At 54.5% G+C, this 18,910-nt stretch overlaps 1 protein-coding gene across 1 annotated transcript in view; it reads right to left on the minus strand.

The window, feature by feature from the left end:
- Nucleotides 1–14,972: 14,972 nt before the first annotated feature.
- KCNB2 (potassium voltage-gated channel subfamily B member 2) overlaps nt 14,973–18,910 on the minus strand; it is a 100,049-nt gene continuing 96,111 nt past the window's right edge. The window contains 2 exon segments of the mRNA XM_039912523.1: nt 14,973–15,932; nt 16,032–17,131. Coding sequence (XP_039768457.1) covers nt 15,230–15,932; nt 16,032–17,131 — 1,803 coding nt within the window. The 3' untranslated portion in view covers nt 14,973–15,229.

The raw sequence follows: 18,910 nt of genomic DNA on the forward strand, positions 1-18,910 counted from the left end.
AATACCGTGGGGCTGGCGTGTCTTAACAAGTTGTAATTATCTAAACTATTTCAAATTTACCTCTTGGGAAATTTTCAAGGGAAATTTTTCTTCCACCAGGCAGTTTTAGCCCGGTAATTTATGGGTTCCTACATATTTGTTAAATGACGCTTTCATTCCCCCCGCATGGATCCGAACCTTGCTTTTCTCCAGAAACATTAAGAAGGCATCGATACCATGCTGTTCCTCACCACGAGACAACTCCAGAGAACTAATTTCTGTTTTCTGACCTATCGCTATTTCTCTCCCTGGCCTGGGGTCTTTCGGCTTTCCTCATTTTCCGAGGGAAATCTAACACCGGGAACTCTTGGGCTCCGCAATCTTCGAGCCTTCCCGTCTTAGACTCTGAGTCCGGGTGGGAAGGAGTCTGTATCGGATCTGATCGTCCTGAATTTATCCCAGAACTTGGCACATAGGAGACCCCCTAAACAATAATAATAATTGTGTTTTTCGTGAAGCATTGGCTATTGACGCCGGATTACTTGTTTTGTTGTCCGTCTCCCTCGTGGAGACTGCGAGCCCGTTGTTGGGCAGGGACGGTCTCTATCTGTTGCCGAATTGTACATTCCAAGCGCTTAGTCCGGTGCTCTGCCCATAGTAAGCGCTGAATAAATTTGAATGAACGAATGAATGAGCCAAGCGCCGTCCTCAGAGATGGGGAAGATTCAGTAGAATCCAGGAGAAAAGACCCCGTTTGCCCTGCCTGAAATAAAACAGAAATCCCCCCCCTCAGGTTGAATGGCAAGAAAAGCCGCAGTGTCATCTCGACACATGGTCAGGAGGATTCCTGGAATCATTTTTTTGTTTTAATGGTATTTGTTAAGCGCTTACAAGGCGCCAGGCACTGTTCTAAGCGCTGGGGTAGAGACAAGCTCCTCCTCCACCACCCCTTCTCTTGCCACCTCTTTCTTCTACTCTTCCACCATGATGTCCACCTCTCCCATCTCCTCCCTTACCGTCTCTTCCTCTTCTTCCACCTCCTCCATAACCACCCCCCGCCATCACAACTTACTCCTCTAAAACTTCCTCCTCCTCCTCCTCCACCATCTTCTCCTCCACCACCATCAACATCCCTTCCTCCACCACCTCCATCCCCCCCACTCCCGCCGCATCGCGTTTCAGCCGGGGTTTTAAAGGTGGGAAAACAAACGGACGACCATTTCTTTTGGAGGAGGAAAAGATAGCCCGTTGCTGGGTTCGCCCCAGTCATGACAGGTCAACTTTCCGTTCTAAAAACTAGAGAATATTTCTAGTTGAATCCACAGCATTCAATGAGCTCGCTAGGATTTTCTCCCCAAATAGGGGGAAAACGTGGGATGGAGTCCTGCGGACGGTTGTCCTTCGGCGAGAGTTCGAACGAGACAATCCTCGGTTCCCTTTTAATAACATTCGTCACGAGAAGTCCACGGTCAGAGGGTTGGGCTTTCGAAGCAGCGGGGCCTGGCGGGGAGAGCCCGGGCCCGGGCGTCAGAAGGACCCGGGTTCTAATCCCGGCTCCCCCATCGTCTGCTGGGTGACCCTGGGCGAGTCAGGTCACTTCTCTGGGCCTCAGTGACCCCATCGGTTAAATGGGGATGGAGACCGTGAGCCCCGTGTGGGACAGGGACTGCGTCCAACCCATATCCACCCCAGCGATTAGTACAGTGCCTGGTGCTTTGTAAGCCCTTAACAAATAGCACAGTTATCATTATTTGAAGTCCACTCGGCTAACGTCCCCCGCAAACCCACGGTCTGATGCCACGGTGGGGTGAAAAAGACCCCACGAGAGGACGGCGGGGGGAAGAAACGAGGACTGCCTTCTCTATCGGGAACTGAAAGGCGGATGGGAAAGGAGTCCGTTTTCTAAGAACTCCCCGCAAAAGTCTGTCGCTCATGAGATATGAAGAGACCACGGACGGAAGCTGGACACGCAGGTGGAGGCTTTAATGCAGAAAACTGAGATGAGACAGGGATGATTCGTTTACACCTTTTTATTGTCTACCCTGCTCGCCCTACCAGACCGAAAGGCAGACGTGACATTTCCATTTTACAGACTTCTGACATAAATTCGACAGGTCTTTGGATGGCACACAGTCGCGCCGACTATTACATGCACATAAATACAGCGACCGGTGAAGAATTATCTAGCGGATCGGCAGAGCGTGGCCTTTCCATGAGACTTCTCTGGAGACGATGAGACGGACACCATTAGACGTGAGGGGTCTAGAGGAATGGTACGTGATAGACAGCTGGACGCACACTGAAACACCGAACCGCGTCATCTAGCGAAAACCAAACGAAGAGACTTCCAGAGCCCGGTGGATGCCCTGATAATTGCCAAATTCCCCGCCTTCGCTGATTTCCCGCCCACCGCCCTCCGTCACCTGCAGCGTAGACAGCAAACACCACCATTTCTCCTCCGGGACGTTCGGTACCGGCAGATGAACGGGATTCAGACACGATTTATACGGAAGCACGCGTTTGTATCTTCTATCGACAAGTTTTTATTTTTCAAAAATATTTCAACATAGTTTACAAATGAAAATGCTAAACGCTTCGGGGTTCCTCTGGGTGAAGAACTAACGTCTCCACCTCTCAATTTCGGAAAATACTGTTTGTGCTTTTCTTTTTCTTTTGGAAAGTCGTCTGCAGGGTGCGGAGCATTTCCTTGAGGAGGTTAAAGGATAAACTCCTTTAAATGTAAGAAAACGAGAGTTCGTGCCGCTGAAGCCGGGAATCTAAGGATAGGACGCGGACGGAGCCGGAACTCTCCAGGGGGATTCGGTTGGCTTTGATGGCGGTTTGAGAGAGCGGGGTTACACCGACCCATTTCAGCCAACGCCTCTCCGACTTCTTTTAAGGGGTAGTATGGGTTTCTATCTGGGAGGCTCGGGTGGATTTAATGGATGCTATAGACAGTCAATAAATAATAAATACCCTGCATAACTTGAGGGAAATGGCAGGAAGGCATTGGCAGGAAGAGACCCCCCGATGATTATCCCGTGAGCCCGTTTTGCCCCGTGAGATGCATCCGTTCCAATGGCCGTTCGGAAATTTATTAGTATACATAATTTATTTATGTATATTTATGTCCATCTAGACTGTAAACCCTTTGTGAGCAGGGAATGTGTCTGTTTATGGTTGTTCTATACTCTCCCGACCGCTTAGTTCTGTGCTCTGCACACGGTAACTGCTCGATAAATACGACTGCTCGAACGAATGAACGCAGAGCACTGTACTGAGCGCTTGGGAGTGTACAATACAGCGGAATGAGCTTCCAACGCCAGAGCTCTTCATTTTCCCCCATCAGCCAAGAACCTGTGGCCACGAAGCCGTGATCCAGGAAATCCTTCACCTACCTAGAGATGAGAGAGGGACTTCAAAAAGATTATTTATTCCAAGTGAATGGCAGACGGTGGCCATCTTTACACCTCTGAGTTGGCCGGCTATGGTTTGCGCTCAGACTTTTACCCCTGGGCCCAAAACCCTCCGGACGTCCTCTTTTTAACCCGAGGGGTTCTTTTATCAACTCGATTAACACAGAGACAGTGGCTCCTAAGTGCATCAGTTCTCTGGGCCTCACCTATCTCATCTGTAAAATGGGGATCAAGATTGTGAGCCCCGCGTGGGACAACCTGATCAGCTTGTATCTACCCCAGTGCTTAGTATATAATAAGCGCTTAACAATTACCCTAAAAAAGAAAAGCTCTTCGCCACCAAGATGTCGTTTCTAACTTGACCGACATGGCTCCGTGAGATAAAAATGGAAAATTACCCTACTACCTACCCGTTCATTCATACAATCTTATTTATTGAGCGCTTACTGTACGCAAAGCACCGTATTAAACGCTTGGGAGGGTTCACTATAACATCAAAAGGACACCTACTTCGGGCTTCGGGTAAGGGAGTAGAGGGGATCCGAACGATAAAGCTTTCCGATAATTAAAACGCTAACGAAGACGATTCGATACGGTGAAAAGATTTCAAATCATTTTACATAATTACCGGTTTTTGAAACCGAGGATTATTGCTCTGGCTTTCTCTTTCTGCTAGTTCCGCGTGGATCGGTAAGTCGTAAGTGACTTCTGGGTTTCTGCTGAGATATAAATGAATAACCAACCAGGAGCCCGCGACTTGAGCGGAACCGCTACACGTTCCTTAATAAAATGGTGTCTTCGGGAGACAAAAAATGTTCCAGCGGGAGACGACCCGTGGTCCTTTTTAATATGCAGGTTGTGGTGATGGCGGTAATAAAAATGGGCTAAAGGATCCTGGAAAATTGAAGATTAAACTGCTGAGAGTGATCATTTCCCTGTTGATAGCCATACCCCTGAGCAATATGAGGAAGAGCGATTTTTTGCCCCCCTTCAGAAGGAACAGTTTCTGAGGGAAGAGCCAAAGCGGAGGGGAGTTCAGTAGGCCACCGTTCGGACGATACTCCGCGGCTTCACTCGGGAGAGGCGGGTTTTCCTCTAAAGCGGCCGCGGGGTGCCTCGGAATGCTTCTTGTCGTTCTCTAATTGAAAGGTGAAATTCGGCCCATTAACTCCCCTCGTTTGCCATTTTAAGGGAATGGGAGAGAAAGGCCTCTCTGGGCCATCGAATTGGTTGTTACACGGAGGAGAGCTCCAGGAAATGAAACCGTTCATTAGCTAAATCTGCATCTGCGGTAAAGAGCAGCAGTGGGCGTCTGGAAGAGTCAAGAAATCAATCGGGGCCACTCCATCCTGCCGGCCGGGCGGGAGAGATGAAAATCAGAACCGCGTCTGAGTTCAAGGATCTGACTGATTGGTGGCCTTGTGGAAAGCGCCCGGGGCCGGGTGTCCCGAGTCCCGGGTTCTAGTTCTGTCTCGGCCACTCGCCTGCCGCCAGAGCCCGGACAAGTCACCTAACGTCTCTGTGCCTCGGTCGCCTCATCTGTAAAAGGGGGGAGTTCAATTCTGTGAGCCCCCTGTGGGACAGGGACTGTGTCCACCCTGATTAGCTTGTATCTCCCCCCAGTGCTTAGTACAGAGTCTGGCACATAGTAGTTGCTTATCCAATACCATAAAAATACCTGTTCTCCCTCCCCGCTTAGACTTTGAGTCCCATGTAGGACAGGTACTCTGTTCGATCTGTTCATGTGATATCTACCCCAGCCCAAAGAAAATGCTTGACACGATTATTATTATTATTATTATTATTAATAAGCAGAGGATTGAGGGAGACTATCAAACCTGTGTTCCCTAATACCACGTTCTGATGAAATCTGCTTTCTGGCCGATTCTACGGCTAATAGTTCTCACGTTCCCATTAGACCGGAAGTCCTGGTGGGCAGGGAACGAGTCACATCTCTGTTCCATCTTTCCCCAGTGCTGAGCACAGTGCACGGCACCTGGTGGGAACCCATTAAACCCACTTGGTGCACCTAGAGGGGCAGTGTGGTCTAGTGGGAAGAGCCCGGGCCTGGGAGTCCGAGGATCTGGGTTCTAATCCCGGCTCCGTCACTGATCCGCTAGGTGACCTTGGGCGAGTCGTTTCACTTCCCTGGGCCTCAGTTCCCTCATCTGGAAAATGGGGAAGGCGCTCTTACAGTGCTCTGCTCATAGTAAGTGCTCAATACATATGACTGATTGGGGATGAAGACTGTCAGCCCCGAGTGGGACAGGGACTGTGTCCAGCCCGATTGGCTTGCATCTACCTCAGTGTTTAGAACAGTGCCTGGAGCATAGTAAGCGCTAAAGAATTCCCACAAGAAGAGTACTATTCTATGATTACTATTACTACTGCAAACAATAATAATAATTGCGGTATTTGTTTAACACTTATTCGGTACTAATAATACTATTACCAGTCAGTCGTATTTTTGAGCGCTTACTGTGTCCAGGACTCCGTACTAAGCGCTTGGGAGAGGTCGACAGAACAATAGACAGACACATTCCCTGCCCATAGCGAGCTTAGAGTCTTACTACTCCTACTATAATTATTATTAGTGCGGATAGTATTAATACTGATTAGTATTATTAGAGCTTCTACTGAGAAGCAGCGTGGCTTAGAACAGTGCCCAGCGCTTAGAACAATGCCTGGCACATAGTAAGCGCTTAACCAATGCCACGGTTATCATTATTATTATTGGAAAGAGGCCGAGCCCGGGAGTCAGAGGCCGTGGGTTCTAATGTCGGCTCCGCCGCTTGTCGGCTGTGTGACCTTGGGTGAGTCACTTCACTTCTCTGGGCCTCAGTTCCCTCATCTGTCAAATGGGGATGAAAACCGTGAGCCCCACGTGGGACAATCTGATGGCCTTGTATCTCCCCCAGGGCTTAGAACAGTGCTGGGCACATAGTAAGCGCTTAACAGATGCCATCGTTATTATTGCTATTCTCTTTAGTGACGAGGTGCAAGTGAAATGGAATCCCATCAGGACGCTCATCGCTTTCACAAGTTCTTTCTGCTCTGATTTTCGTATCCTCCCTCCTCGGACCCCGCTGCCGTCCGCTGCTCGAGAGATCTAACTGCTGGATTCCCTGCTCCCTTGGCTTATGACTCTCCTTCCCCGTGGGCCGATTAGCAGGTGAGGGAGGAAGCGACGTTCCGCGAAGGTGGTTGGGGCGGGGGCAAAGGGAAGGAATCCGATTTGAGTTGGGATACCGGTTTTTAGGTTGGAAACCTGGGATCGCCCCCTAAGCCGGGGAAGAGCGAGATTCCCGAGGATTCCATGTGGGAATATCACTTGATATCACAGCACTTACGTCCCTATCTTGTTTGCATGCCTGTCTCCCCCCTTCTAAACTGTGAGCCCGTTGTGGGCAGGGATCGTCTCTGTTTGTTGCTGAACTGGACTTTCCAAGCGCTCAGTACAGTGCTCTGCACCCAGTAAGCGCTCGATAAATACCATTGAATGAACGACTATCTGTAATTTATTTATTTGTATTGATGTCTGTCTCCACCCCTCTAGACTGTCAGCTCGTCACGGGCCAGGAACGAGCCTGTTTATGGTCGTATCGTCCTCTCCCAAGTGCTTAGTTCAGTGCTCAGCACGCAGTAAGCGTTCGATAAATACGGTCGAATGAACGAAAGGCCCCCAGACGAGCTTCTTCACGAAATCAAGTCCTAGTTCGATCGGTTTCCGTCGACTGCTCCACTCGCAGGGATTCGTGGCTTACCAAGGGCCAGCCTAAAGAGATCCCGGGTTCTAATCCCGCCGCTTGCCTGCTGCCTGACCCTGGGCGAGTCACTTGGCTTCTCTACCCCTCAGTCCCCTCTCCTGTAAAACGGGGACTCGATATCTGTCCTCCCTCCTATTTGGACTGTGGGATGGGTTGTCTCTACTCCGGCCCTTAGAACAGCGCTTGCCGCAGGGTAAGCGTATAAAAAATACCGTAATAAGAACGGTTGTTGCTACGATGGAGTAATTAACATTCCTAATTAGCTCGGAAGCCCCTTGAAGACAGGGATTGTGGTATCGCAGGCCGTGGGATTTTCCCGAGCGTTCGGCCGAGTGCTCTGTGTCTAACGGTTGCTCGATCGACCCCACCGATTCGATCAAGTCTCCTACATCTACCGTAGCCTCCCTGGCGCTTAGTTCAGTGGTCTGCACACAAAAGGCGCTCAGTACAGCCTACTGACTGACTCACTGAGCCGCTGGGGATCTTAACAGTGAGCGCGGGGAAGATTTGTTTCGGCGCTTCAATCACACATGGTAATCACGTAGGAAACCTCCGGGTCCGTTTATCCCTGAATATTTTGCGATGGAACTTTTTACGATGGAATATCGTGGCTCTTTAAGATTGCATTAGCCTGAAACGGGGAAGGCAGCACCACAGACCTGTGCGTTCGGGTTTTTCCGTACGGCTCGGAAACCAACGGGAAGACTCCCGTCCTCGGGCTCCAGGAAGTCTGGGCGGGAATAAGGAGGATCCCTGTTCCCGGTGAATCGCGAGGGACGGGAGCCATCTGGGTGATTTCACCGAACTATTTTGGAATTTCCTCTGCCCGAATCGTCCTAAATCAATTGGAACTTTGCTAGGAAGGGCTCACTTGTGAGGGACGGCAGGAATGGCCAGCCGATCAATCAGTGGAATTTACTGAGCGTTTACTAAGTGCAGAGCACCTTTCTAAGCGCTTGGGAGACTACGACGCAGGAGAATAAGCGGACATATTTCCCGCGCTCTAATCAATTCCTTCGCTTAGTTTTCTTGCCCGTAAGGGAAGCGGCGCGTGGCCTAGTGGAAAGAGCCCGGGCCTGCGAGTCAGAGGCCCGGGGTTCTAATCCTGGCTCTGCCACTGCCTGCTGTGTGACCTTGGGCAAGTCTCTTTCCTCCTCTGTGCTTCAGTTTCCTCAACCGTAAAATGGGGAATCAATACCCGTCCTCCCTCCTAGTTAGACCCTCAGCCTCACGCGGGACGGGGACTTGATTTGTATCGATCGCGGCGCTTAGAACAGTGTTTGATGCAGGGTAAGGGCTTTACAGAGCCTTTGATGATGGTCTCGGGCCCACAGCGTATCCTTCGCTTCCGATGGGACCCTCGCTCATTTCGTTCCGCATCGGGAGGCACGCTCGGAGGTCAGAGTAATACGCTCTCCTGCTGAGGTGACGAAGGGTGCTGTATTCCCTTGGCCATCCCAGCAGTTCTCTCCCATCAATCAATCAATTGCATTTATCGAGCACTTACTACGTGCGGAGCACTGTACCGACCACTCGGGAGAGCACGGGACAACAGAGTCAGTAGACACGGCCCGGGCCTACGATGACAATAATAACAATAACAGTGATGGCGTTTGGCACCGAGCACTGTTCTAAGCAACAGCTTACAGTCTAGAGGGGGGAGGCAGATGTTCACCTATGGTATTTATCGAGCGTTCACTACGTGCAGGACACTGTACCGAGCGCTTGCGAGACTGCGATACCGCAAGGTTGGTAGATGCGGTCTAGAGGGAGAGACAAATAATAAAATAAATTAAATACATTAGGGATACGCACGTAAGTGCTGTGAATTTCTACCTGGGGAAAGGGACGTCCGCCCCGGAACTAGATGACAGAAAAATGTCAGTGGCTCTGCTGCCATTTTGGAAGCTAACGGTGGCTACCACTGAAGAGAATCTTTTCTACGGTAAAAGGCCAGACTGACAGATTGAGCGCCAACTGAGGATAATACGGGACTCCCCCGCTGGCTTTTTTCCCCCTGGGAATTTCCCGAGGGGGTTTCGGAGTCTCGTTTTCAATTTTACAAACTCGGAACCGCAGACGTAGAATGGAGCTTTCCTTCTTAGAGACGCGCTGGGTTAAAGTCTTCTCTGTTCCCACATTTACATCCCTGTCAGCTTGGGGGGGCCCTCAGCTTTAGAGTTTTAGAGTTAGAGTTTAGCGTTTTCTCTTTCTTTCAAAACGTTACGTTTGCAGCAGCGCATCCTGGACCGGATCGATCTCTGGCGGCAGTGACGGTGACAGCAATCAAAGAATCAGCATCGATATCATCAGACTCGTAGAACCACACACAACGCGGTGTGGTCACACAACCGCTCAGACGGGTCCCATCGCCCACGGGTTTCTAAATTCTCTAGACTGCAAGCTCACTGGGAGCAGGGAATGGGTCCGTTTGTTTTTCTACTGTCCTCTCCCAAGCATTTTATACAGTGCTTTGCACACAGTAGGCGTTCAATAAATACGACTGAAGGAAATTCAAGGAGATGGCAAGTGTTTGGAAATTCCTGGGATCAGCATAGCCCTTCACTTTCCCAATTCTAGACAGTAAGCTCGTGGAGGGCAGGGAATGGGTCTATCTTTTATCGTTCTATCGTACTCTCCCAAGCGCTTAGTACAGCGTTCTGCACACCGTAAGCCCTCAATCATCGAATGACGGAATGAATCCTAGCCACCTACACCTTTCCTCCGGTCCAGTCTCTTCCTTTAAATTGTTTTGGGCCCATTTCAGCCTAAAAAATAGTCCCACTCATTTGCCGATTTTTTCCCAGGCTTTTGAAACCCTGCGGTCGTCCGGGCAGTGTGCTTTGAAGCGAAGAAATTTTGGAGTATATTTTGATTGAATAGAAGGATGGGTAAAATGAAGAATGGCAGTGACCTCTGACAGCCCCCATCTATGGCTTTGAGGAGCTAAGACAATGGAGACTGCTCCACCGGAGAGTCAGGAGGCCTGGGTTCGAGTCCCGGCTCCACCCTTCTGTGACCTGGGGCGAGTTGCTGGATGACTCTGGGCCTCAATTTCCTCACCCATGGAATGAGGGATGGGGAGAAAGAGTCAATCTGATAACCCTGTATCTGTCTACCCCAGCACTTAGCAAGTAGCAAGTACTTAATAAATGCCACCGTCCTTATGATCATTTCGACCTTCTACAGGACATCTGGGAAAGAATATGGAAAAACGTTAAATAAGCAATAGCATTCGATTCGCCTCCCGGACTTATTTTTGCTCAAGCTATTCTGTGTCACCAAAAACCCTCTAAAGTGAAAAAAAAGAAAAGTACAAACAATTTTAATCCTTGAAGAGAGGCAATCCAGGGCAATTGTTCGTCTAAGCCCCAGACGGCTTTCTGGATTTTCTATAAGCGGTGCAGTGTGAAAAACCAGCATCATCTATTTTTTGCGGGGAGAATAGGTCTTTGGAAACTGATTAAACTAGCTTTTCAGGCTTCCTTCATTGTTCGGTGAGCACTGAATGCTTTCACCTAGATTAGAATTCTCTTTCAATTAATTGGGAGAACTCTCCACCGTGGTTTAAAATGAGGACGACAATCGAAGCCTCCTTTAACAAACCATTTTGAAAACGGTCGAGCTGTATTTTCCCGGACATCTTATTATTCTTGTTTCAAAGAAAGGGAAGGTCGGCTGAGACCCTGGGCCTCGTCGTGGGCCTCAGAGGGCGAAGGAACGGTTCCCTAAATGAAAGGTGGATGAGTTCCTGTTCTGGCGACTTCTGTTTTGCGAGATTTGCTCATCGTGACTAGCGGGACCGACTGCTAGGATCAAACGCAGGCTTAAATAAGCAGAGGACGCTCCAGAGCAACTCTAAAGCCTGAGACGAGACTTTTGATTTCGCAGGGAGGTCCCCCAAGTGGGATCAGCTTCATTTTTCTCCTCCTAGAGGCCTTCCCTGACTGAGCCCTCCTTTCTTCTTCTCCCTCTCCCTTCTGGATCACCCTGACTTGCTCCCTTTCTTCATCCCCCCCGCTCCCGGCCCCACACCGCTTATGTCCCGATCTGTCATTTATTGATTTCTATTCACGTCTGTCTCCCCCTCTAGACTGTAAGCTCATTGTGGGCGGGGAATACGTCCGTTCACTGTTCTACTGAACGCTCCTAAGCGCCTAGTCCAGTGCTCTGCCCACGGTAAATGCTCAATAAATACGACTGAATGACTTTTCCAAGAGCGGCACCTAAAGTCTTGGCTATGCCCACCCGCCTCCTGGCAGCGACAACCGTTGCCCGGCAACAACTGCCGCTCCGTGGCGACGACTACCCGTTGCCAGGCAACCGCCGCTGTTCCCTGGCCGTGATAACTGTCCCCTGGCAACGACGGCCATTGCCTGGCAACGACAACCATTCCCTGGCAACGGCAGGCAACGAAGCCCCCCTTAGCCCCAGAAACTCTGTCCGGTACAATTCTGCTGTGGAAAATTTGAAAGGTTCTAGGGGGGGTTGGGAGAGATGGGTGAAATAACCCTTTGGCCAATACCTCACCTCCAACCTTCCTCAGGCAGAGACCGCCTCGGCGGAGCAATCGGGGCCTGCTTGAGGGAGGAAATTTCAGGGGATGGGACCGGGTCGGCTGCGTGGCTCGAACTCACTCACGCACAATCCCCTTCCCCTTTCTCGTTCACGGCCGTGGCCGCCGCAGAAACAAGCGAAGCAGCAGAGGAACGACAGCATTTGGGGGTTAGGGGTGGGTCTAATAATGCCGGACCGCGGACCCGCTTGGCCAGGTGTACACCCGGTCTGAGCAGGACTGATTTCCACCACCCCGATTGTGAAAACCGCGCCTGGAGAATATCAGCCAACACAACAGACATAATAAAAAAACAACCGCTCGCCGGGTTGGCGCCTCAAAAATAGCGACCAATTGGCCAGGTAAGTAAAATATAGATGAAGGACCATAAGCACAACAGAGCGAAAGTTTGGAACATTCAACGGGAAAACCGTGAAGACATTCTAAGCACGGCGCAAAAGAAACACGGGACAAAAATCACATGGAGAACGGTAGGGTTACCTGAATTTCAACTAGGCACAACATCTCTTTCTCGACACAGAGTCAAAGACCAGATTCGGTTGACAGAGAAACGGCATTCTGGACATTTTCAAATCACATCTCAGAGGCCCGGACTGTTCCCTTCACTCTCAGAAAACTCGAATCTCTCCCCTCCTCAAGGAAGGAAGGATCATCAGAGCGTCAAATTCGGTGCGGCGCCTTCACCACCCCAACGCGCCCAGTCTCGAGCGAGTCAGCCTCGTAACCCAAATAACCTCCGACGGGAGGAGGTTTCTGGAGCAGCGCGACCCGTTAGGGCTTCTGAGGAGAGGTATCGACCGACGGTGTTTATTGAGCGCTTATACCGTGCAGAGCACTGTACTAAGCGCTTGGGGGAGCAAAACGACAGCAAACCAACGTCCCCAGAGATCTCTCAGGTGGCACGTGGCGCGATTTCTGGAACCCGAAGCCTTCTCTGTTACCCGCAGGACGTCTCGGGAGCGGGCTTCGCACAACACAGATGGCTCCGACCGGGACGGCGGGGCCCATCCCGGGCTCTCTCGCGTGGGGCGGGACGAGACGGGACAACCGCCCCGCTCCCTCTCTCTCTCCATTTCCTTCCGGCCGTTCGGAGAAGCGACGTTGGCAGGAGAGACGGGAAAACGGGAGGCGGCGAGAGCTTCGACAGCCTCACTCCGGAGCGCGGTGAGGGCCGGGAGGGCCCCCGGGGCTTCAACCGCGATCAATCGATGGTACGCGTTGAGCGCCGACTACGTGCAGGGCGCTTTACGAAGCACTTGGGAAGGTACAGTATAACCGAATGAGCATCGCTCCGGGGTTTGGAGATGGGTTGCCGCTCTCTCTCTGGACTGCCGTCGAATGAGCGTCCAAGCCTTCCTCCGAGATTCCTGAGCCACGTGGTGCACGGGGGAGACGCCGAAACCGGTGGCCATTGGATCGATCGGAGGTACTGACTGAGAGGTTACTCTGCGCGGAGCACGGTGCTAAGCACTTGGGAGAGTCCAATAGAACAGAGTTAGCAGACACGTTTCCTGCCCCTGACATTCGTTCTCATCCAACTTCCAAACACGTTCGTTCATTCAGTTCATTCAGTCGTATTTATTAAGCGCTTCCTGTGCGCAGAACACTGTACTAAGCGCTTGGGAGAGGACGATACGACAATAAACGGTGACATTCCCTGCCCACAACGGGCTCACAGTCTAGAGTCCATTTCTGGTCCTTAGAGAAGCTGCGCGGTCTAGTGGCTAGAGCCCGGGCCTGGGAGGCAGCGGGATCTGGGTTCTAATCCCCGCTCCGCCACCGGTCTGCTGCGTGACCTCGGGCAGGTCACCTCACTTCTCCGGGCCTCCGTTCCCTCGCCCGTAAAATGAGGAGGAGGATGGCGAGCCCCACGCGGAACGGGGACCGTGTCCCACCTGATGGGCTTGGATCGACCCCAGCCTGATGAGCTTGGATCTACCGCTTACTACAGTGCCTGGCACAGAGGAGGCGCCTAACAAATGCCATCAAGAAAAATCAAATCGAAGCTTGCCTGTGATCACCAGTCGGCATTCGGTCCCAGACGCCACCCCTACGGGGAGCCGGAAGGAGAGCCGAACAGGCCCTAGGAATTTTCAGCCCAAATTATGGAAAGAGACCCTGGAATCTCTTCGAAAACACAAATGCACTTCGGAGCTTTTGGGCAAAGAGGGGAGAGGCTCCGAGGAGAGCCTGCCACTCTGCAAAGGTGATTCTGAAAAGAGCCACCAGAAAGCAGGCTGGGCGTTGGGCGAACCCAGGTTGGACTCCCTCCGTTGCGGATTCCTTTCATTTTATTTTATTTTCTGGAATCTGTTAAGCGCTTATTAGGGGCCAGGCACTATACTGAACCCCGGGGTTGAGACAGGACGATCAGGAATGGACGCAGTCCATGTGCCACGTGGGGCTCGCCGTCTTGATCCCCATTTTTTACAGACGGGGTAACTGAAGGACAGAGAATAATAATAATTATAGCAATGACGGTATTCGTTAAGGGCTTATTACGTGCCGGGCACCGTACTAAGCGCCGGAGTGGATACGAGCAAGTCGGGTCGGACACGGTCCCCGTCCCACGCAGTGACCTGCCCAAGGTTATCATTATTATCGATAACGATAATGATTATGGTATTCGTCAAGTGCTCACTAGTGCCAAGAAGCGTATTAAACGCTGGGGAAGATACAAGCTAATCAGGTCCCGCGGCAGACGAGCGACGGAGCCGGGATGAGAACCCGGGTCCTCTGACTCCGTTAGGCCACGCTGCTTCTCACGGAAAGTGTTCCGGGCTATTTCTTCCTGCTGTCCGGGGGCGCGTGGCTCCCGGGCGGCACCTGGATTCACTCCCTGACGAACGACATCTCTTCGCTCCCGGGGCCGATTCTAGAATCTGCGCCGGCCCACGGGCGACCAGGAGGGAAGCAGCGAGGCCCGGCGGGTAGAGCCCGGGCCCGGGAGTCAGAGGACCTGGGTTCTCACCTCGGCTCCGCCGCTCATCTGCTGGGTGACCTCGGGCGAGTCGCTTCACTTCTCTGGGCCTCGGTTCCCTCGTCTGCCAAATGCGGATGAAGACGCGGAGCCCCAGGCGGGAAAGGGACCGCGGCCAATCCCACTGGCTTGGATCTATCCCGGAGCTCAGTCCGGAGCCTGGCACGTAGCGAGCGCTTGACGGAGACCCTAAAAGAAAATAAATCCACGGACAATGGAAAGGGAGGGGATCAAAAAGGTCAGGCGTCGCCGAATACCGTTCCTAATAGAGCTCTTTTTATTTCATCCACAGTTCGGGACTCGTGGTTTGGGGCCGTCTGGTTACAAAACGCAGCCTCGACTCTTTTATTTCAACAGGACTGAAACTTAACCGTTCATGCCATGCAAAAATAACGTGTTATGCGCTTCGGGGGGCGGGGGGAGGAGGGAGGGGACGGGGAGGTCCCCGGTCTAAGTCCGCTCGCCGCCCGTGGTCGTAAGAAAGGGGTTTCTTTATTGCTTTTGGAAGTAGTCACATGCTGGTCTCCCGCGTGGGGCAGTAGCCAGCGGCCCCGGGGTCGGCCCGGATCTGGGGGGCGAACACGTGGTTTCCCACCTTGCTCCCTTCCGGCCGATCGTCCCTCCTGACGTCCCCCGCGGCGGGAAGACGGTCTCGCGTCCAGTCGTGAGCCGGGTCCGGGGCCGGGGGGCGGCCGGGCCCGCCCCCTCCCGTCAGAGGGTCTCTCCGGTCCCCCCGCGGACCCTCGGGGCAGTTTGTCTCGGGTTCCGCCGGCCCGTCGGGGGAGGCCCGTCGGGGTTCCGGAAAGTCTTCGTCCTCGCCGGCGTCCATCTCGGTGAAGCTCCTCCTCTCCCTCGTGGACGGGGCGGAGCGCTTCTGGGAGGGCCACCGAGGCAGGGGGCTCCGGGCCGGGGGGCCGCCCCGTCCCCTCGAGTCCCCTCTCGGGGGGCGGCCCTCCCCGGCTCCCGGGGCGGCGGGCGGCCCGTGCTCCCGCGGGAGGTCGAAGGGCAGGCCGTCCCCGGCCGGGCCGGCCCCGGGGCCGGGCCTGGGCGGGACCGGGGACCTGTCGGCCTCGGCGAAGTCCGTGGTGCAGCTGGTGAAGCTGTCGATGCTGGACGTGCTCCGCATGTCCGTGACGCCGTCCGCCCGGGCCACGGCCAGCTGCTCCCGGCGCCGGGCCGCCTCCGCCCTCTCCATCTCCTCCTCCCGGCCCTCCTCCCCGTCCTCGTCCCCGTCCTCCCCGCCGCCCTCCTCCTCCTCCTCCTCCCCATCACCGCCCTCCTTCCCGTCCTCCTCCTCCTCCCCCCCTCCCCGCGGCCGCCGCCCTCCCCGCCGGAGGTCAGGGGTCAGGGCTGGGGGCGGCCGGCTCTTGACGATCTCGTTGTAGAGCATCTGCAGCCTGTGGGCGCTCAGGGGCTGCGGGCCGGCGGCCGTGTTGTTGAGCGGCTCGCGGGGGTCCCTCTGGGCCACCTCCCGGTAGCCGTCGGCCGGGCCGGACTCGGCCAGGGCCCGCCGGGCCCACTTCCAGCGGCTGGGGGACGGCTGGCCGTCGGCGGCGGGGGCCCGGGCCGGCTCGCCCGCCTTGTCGGCGGCCACGTCCAGCAGCTCGGCGCCGCGGGCGAAGGCGTCCTTGAGGTTCATGGAGACAATGCTGCCGTTGCGCTTGGCCCGCTCCAGGGCCTCCCGGCGCTTCAGGGCCTTCTCCTGCCGCTTCTGCTCCTTGTAGAACTCGGAGAAGTTGTTGACGATGATGGGGATGGGCAGCGCGATGACCAGCACCCCGGCGATGCAGCAGAGCCCCCCGACGATCTTGCCCAGCAGGGTCTTGGGGTAGATGTCCCCGTAGCCCACGGTGGTCATGGTGATGGTGGCCCACCAGAAGGAGGCCGGGATGCTGGTGAACTTGGTGGCGTCCTCGTCCTTCTCGGCGAAGAAGACCAGGCTGGAGAAGATCATGATGCCCATGGCCAGGAAGAGGATCAGCAGGCCCAGCTCGTTGTAGCTCCGCCTCAGCGTGAAGCCCAGGGACTGGAGGCCCGTGGAGTGGCGGGCCAGCTTCAGGATGCGCAGGATCCGCATGATGCGGAAGATCTGCACCACCCGCCGCACGTTCTGGAACTGGAGGACGCTCTTGTTGGACTCGGTCAGGAAGAGGGTGACGTAGTAGGGCAGGATGGCCAGGAGGTCGATGACGTTGAGCGGGCCCTTGAAGAACTTCCACTTGTTGGGCGAGGACAGGAAGCGGAGCAGGTACTCCATGGTAAACCAGGCGATGCACACCGCCTCCACGTGGGCCAGCTGCCGGTTGTCGTTGGGTTGGCCGAACTCGTCCGTCTCCTGCAGCTCGGGCAGCGTGTTCAGGGACAGGGCCACGGTCGACAGGACGATGAACAGGATGGACACGATGGCCAGGATCTGGAAGACAGGGAAGGCGGGCCGGGTTAGCGGGCGGCCTCGGGGCCGGGGGGCGGAGAGAGACGGGGGCTTCTCGGCCGGCGGGCCGGGCCGCCCGCCCCCGCGACCCCTGTTCCTTCTTGGAGAAGGGAGGGGGGGAGAAGGAAGGAAGGGAGGAAGGGGGAAGACGAGGGAGAGGAGAAGGAAGGGGAGGACGGGAAGCGGCGTGGCCTAGAGAAACGAGAAACCGGCACGTTCCCTGCCCGCGACGAGCTTACGGTCTGCGGTCTTCTGGGCTACGATTCCCCGCCCGCAAGGAGGGAGAGAGCGTGGCCCGGTGGGCAGAGGCCGGGCCCGGCGGTCGGAAGGACCCGGGTACTCGGCCCGGCCCCGCCGCCCGTCCGCTGTGCGATCTCGGCTTCACTTCTCCGGGCCTCGGTTCCCTCATCTGCAAAACGGGGACGGAGACCGGTAGCCCCTTGAGGGCCGTGGTCCGCGTCCGACCCGATCGGCTCGACTCTCCCCCGGCACTGAGGATGGGGCCTGGCCCGTAGGGAGCGCTTAACAAACGCCGTTCGAAACAAAAAACAAAGAGGAGGAGGAAGGGGAAGAGAGGAGGGGAAAGAGGTGGAGGAGGGAGAGGAAAAGGCAGTTAGTCGAGCCTGGCCCTCTCTGAGATTTTACAGCTCGGAGCCCTGCTGCATTCGGGAGGCACCTCTCCGCCCCGGGAGCCAGTTTAGGGGAAAAGGAAGATATCGTCAATCTCCCCAAGTGGGAAACACGCCGACCGACACGGCTCTGCTGCGTAAGGTCATTACGGCTCTCCTCGAGGTTAATCCGTCTGAGCCGGAGGGGAGAGAGAGGCTCCTTCCTAATCAGCGGCAGCGTACTCCATAGGAAATGGAGAGACAAGATTCCGAACGGTGAAGTTCGGGCGACGGGTCCGAGCGACGAGGCTAGGCTCGCCTTAACACGGCGGATACTCCGGGGGCGGGAGGGGGCGGGGACACGGTGATGGGGGAGACGCCCGTCCCGCCGTCGACCCCCGGCCCGCGTCCCACCTCTGGCCTGGAACGTCCTCCCTCCTCAAATCCCCCAAACTGGCACACTTCTCCCCTCCAAAGCCCTACTGAGAGCTCACTTGCCCCAGGAGGCCGTCTCAGACTGAACCCCCCTTTTCCTCTGCTTCCCCTCCCCATCGCCCCGACCCACTCCCTTGACTCGAACCCCCTTCCCTGATTAAGCCCTCCTCTCCTCTTCTCCCACTCCCTTCGGCGCCGCTCTGACTTGCTCCTTCATTCATCCTCCCTCCCTGCCCCACAGCACGAATGTATATATCTGTGATTTCTTTATCTATTTATTTATATTCATGCCCGTCTCCCCCTCTAGACCGTACGGGCTCGTTGTGGGCAGGAAACGTGTCTGATGTTATACTGCGCTCTCCCAACCGTTTAGTACAGTGCTTCGCACACAGTACGTGCTCAATAAATACCACTGAATGAATGAACGGATGAATGAATTTCGTCCCCCGCTTTACGAGCTTTGGCCTTGCCCTCCGAACTTTCTCCTTCCGGCTTTCTCATTTCCCCCAGAACGCTCTCCCTAAGTTCCAGCCACTAGCCGGGCCATTTCTTGGGTGAGATATCACTCGGGACGTGAGCTAGAGCGGCAGATTGACAAAGCCACGGTCCCCGAGTAGGTTTTTGGCTGCTAAAAACTCAGCGACTGCGACGCTAAGCAAATCAAACATTTCCCACCAGCAAAGTGGTAGGTAAGGGGGACGGGAGTGACCGCGACCTG

This window comes from Ornithorhynchus anatinus, chromosome 7, assembly GCF_004115215.2.
Source record: "Ornithorhynchus anatinus isolate Pmale09 chromosome 7, mOrnAna1.pri.v4, whole genome shotgun sequence".
NCBI lineage: Eukaryota > Metazoa > Chordata > Mammalia > Monotremata > Ornithorhynchidae > Ornithorhynchus > Ornithorhynchus anatinus.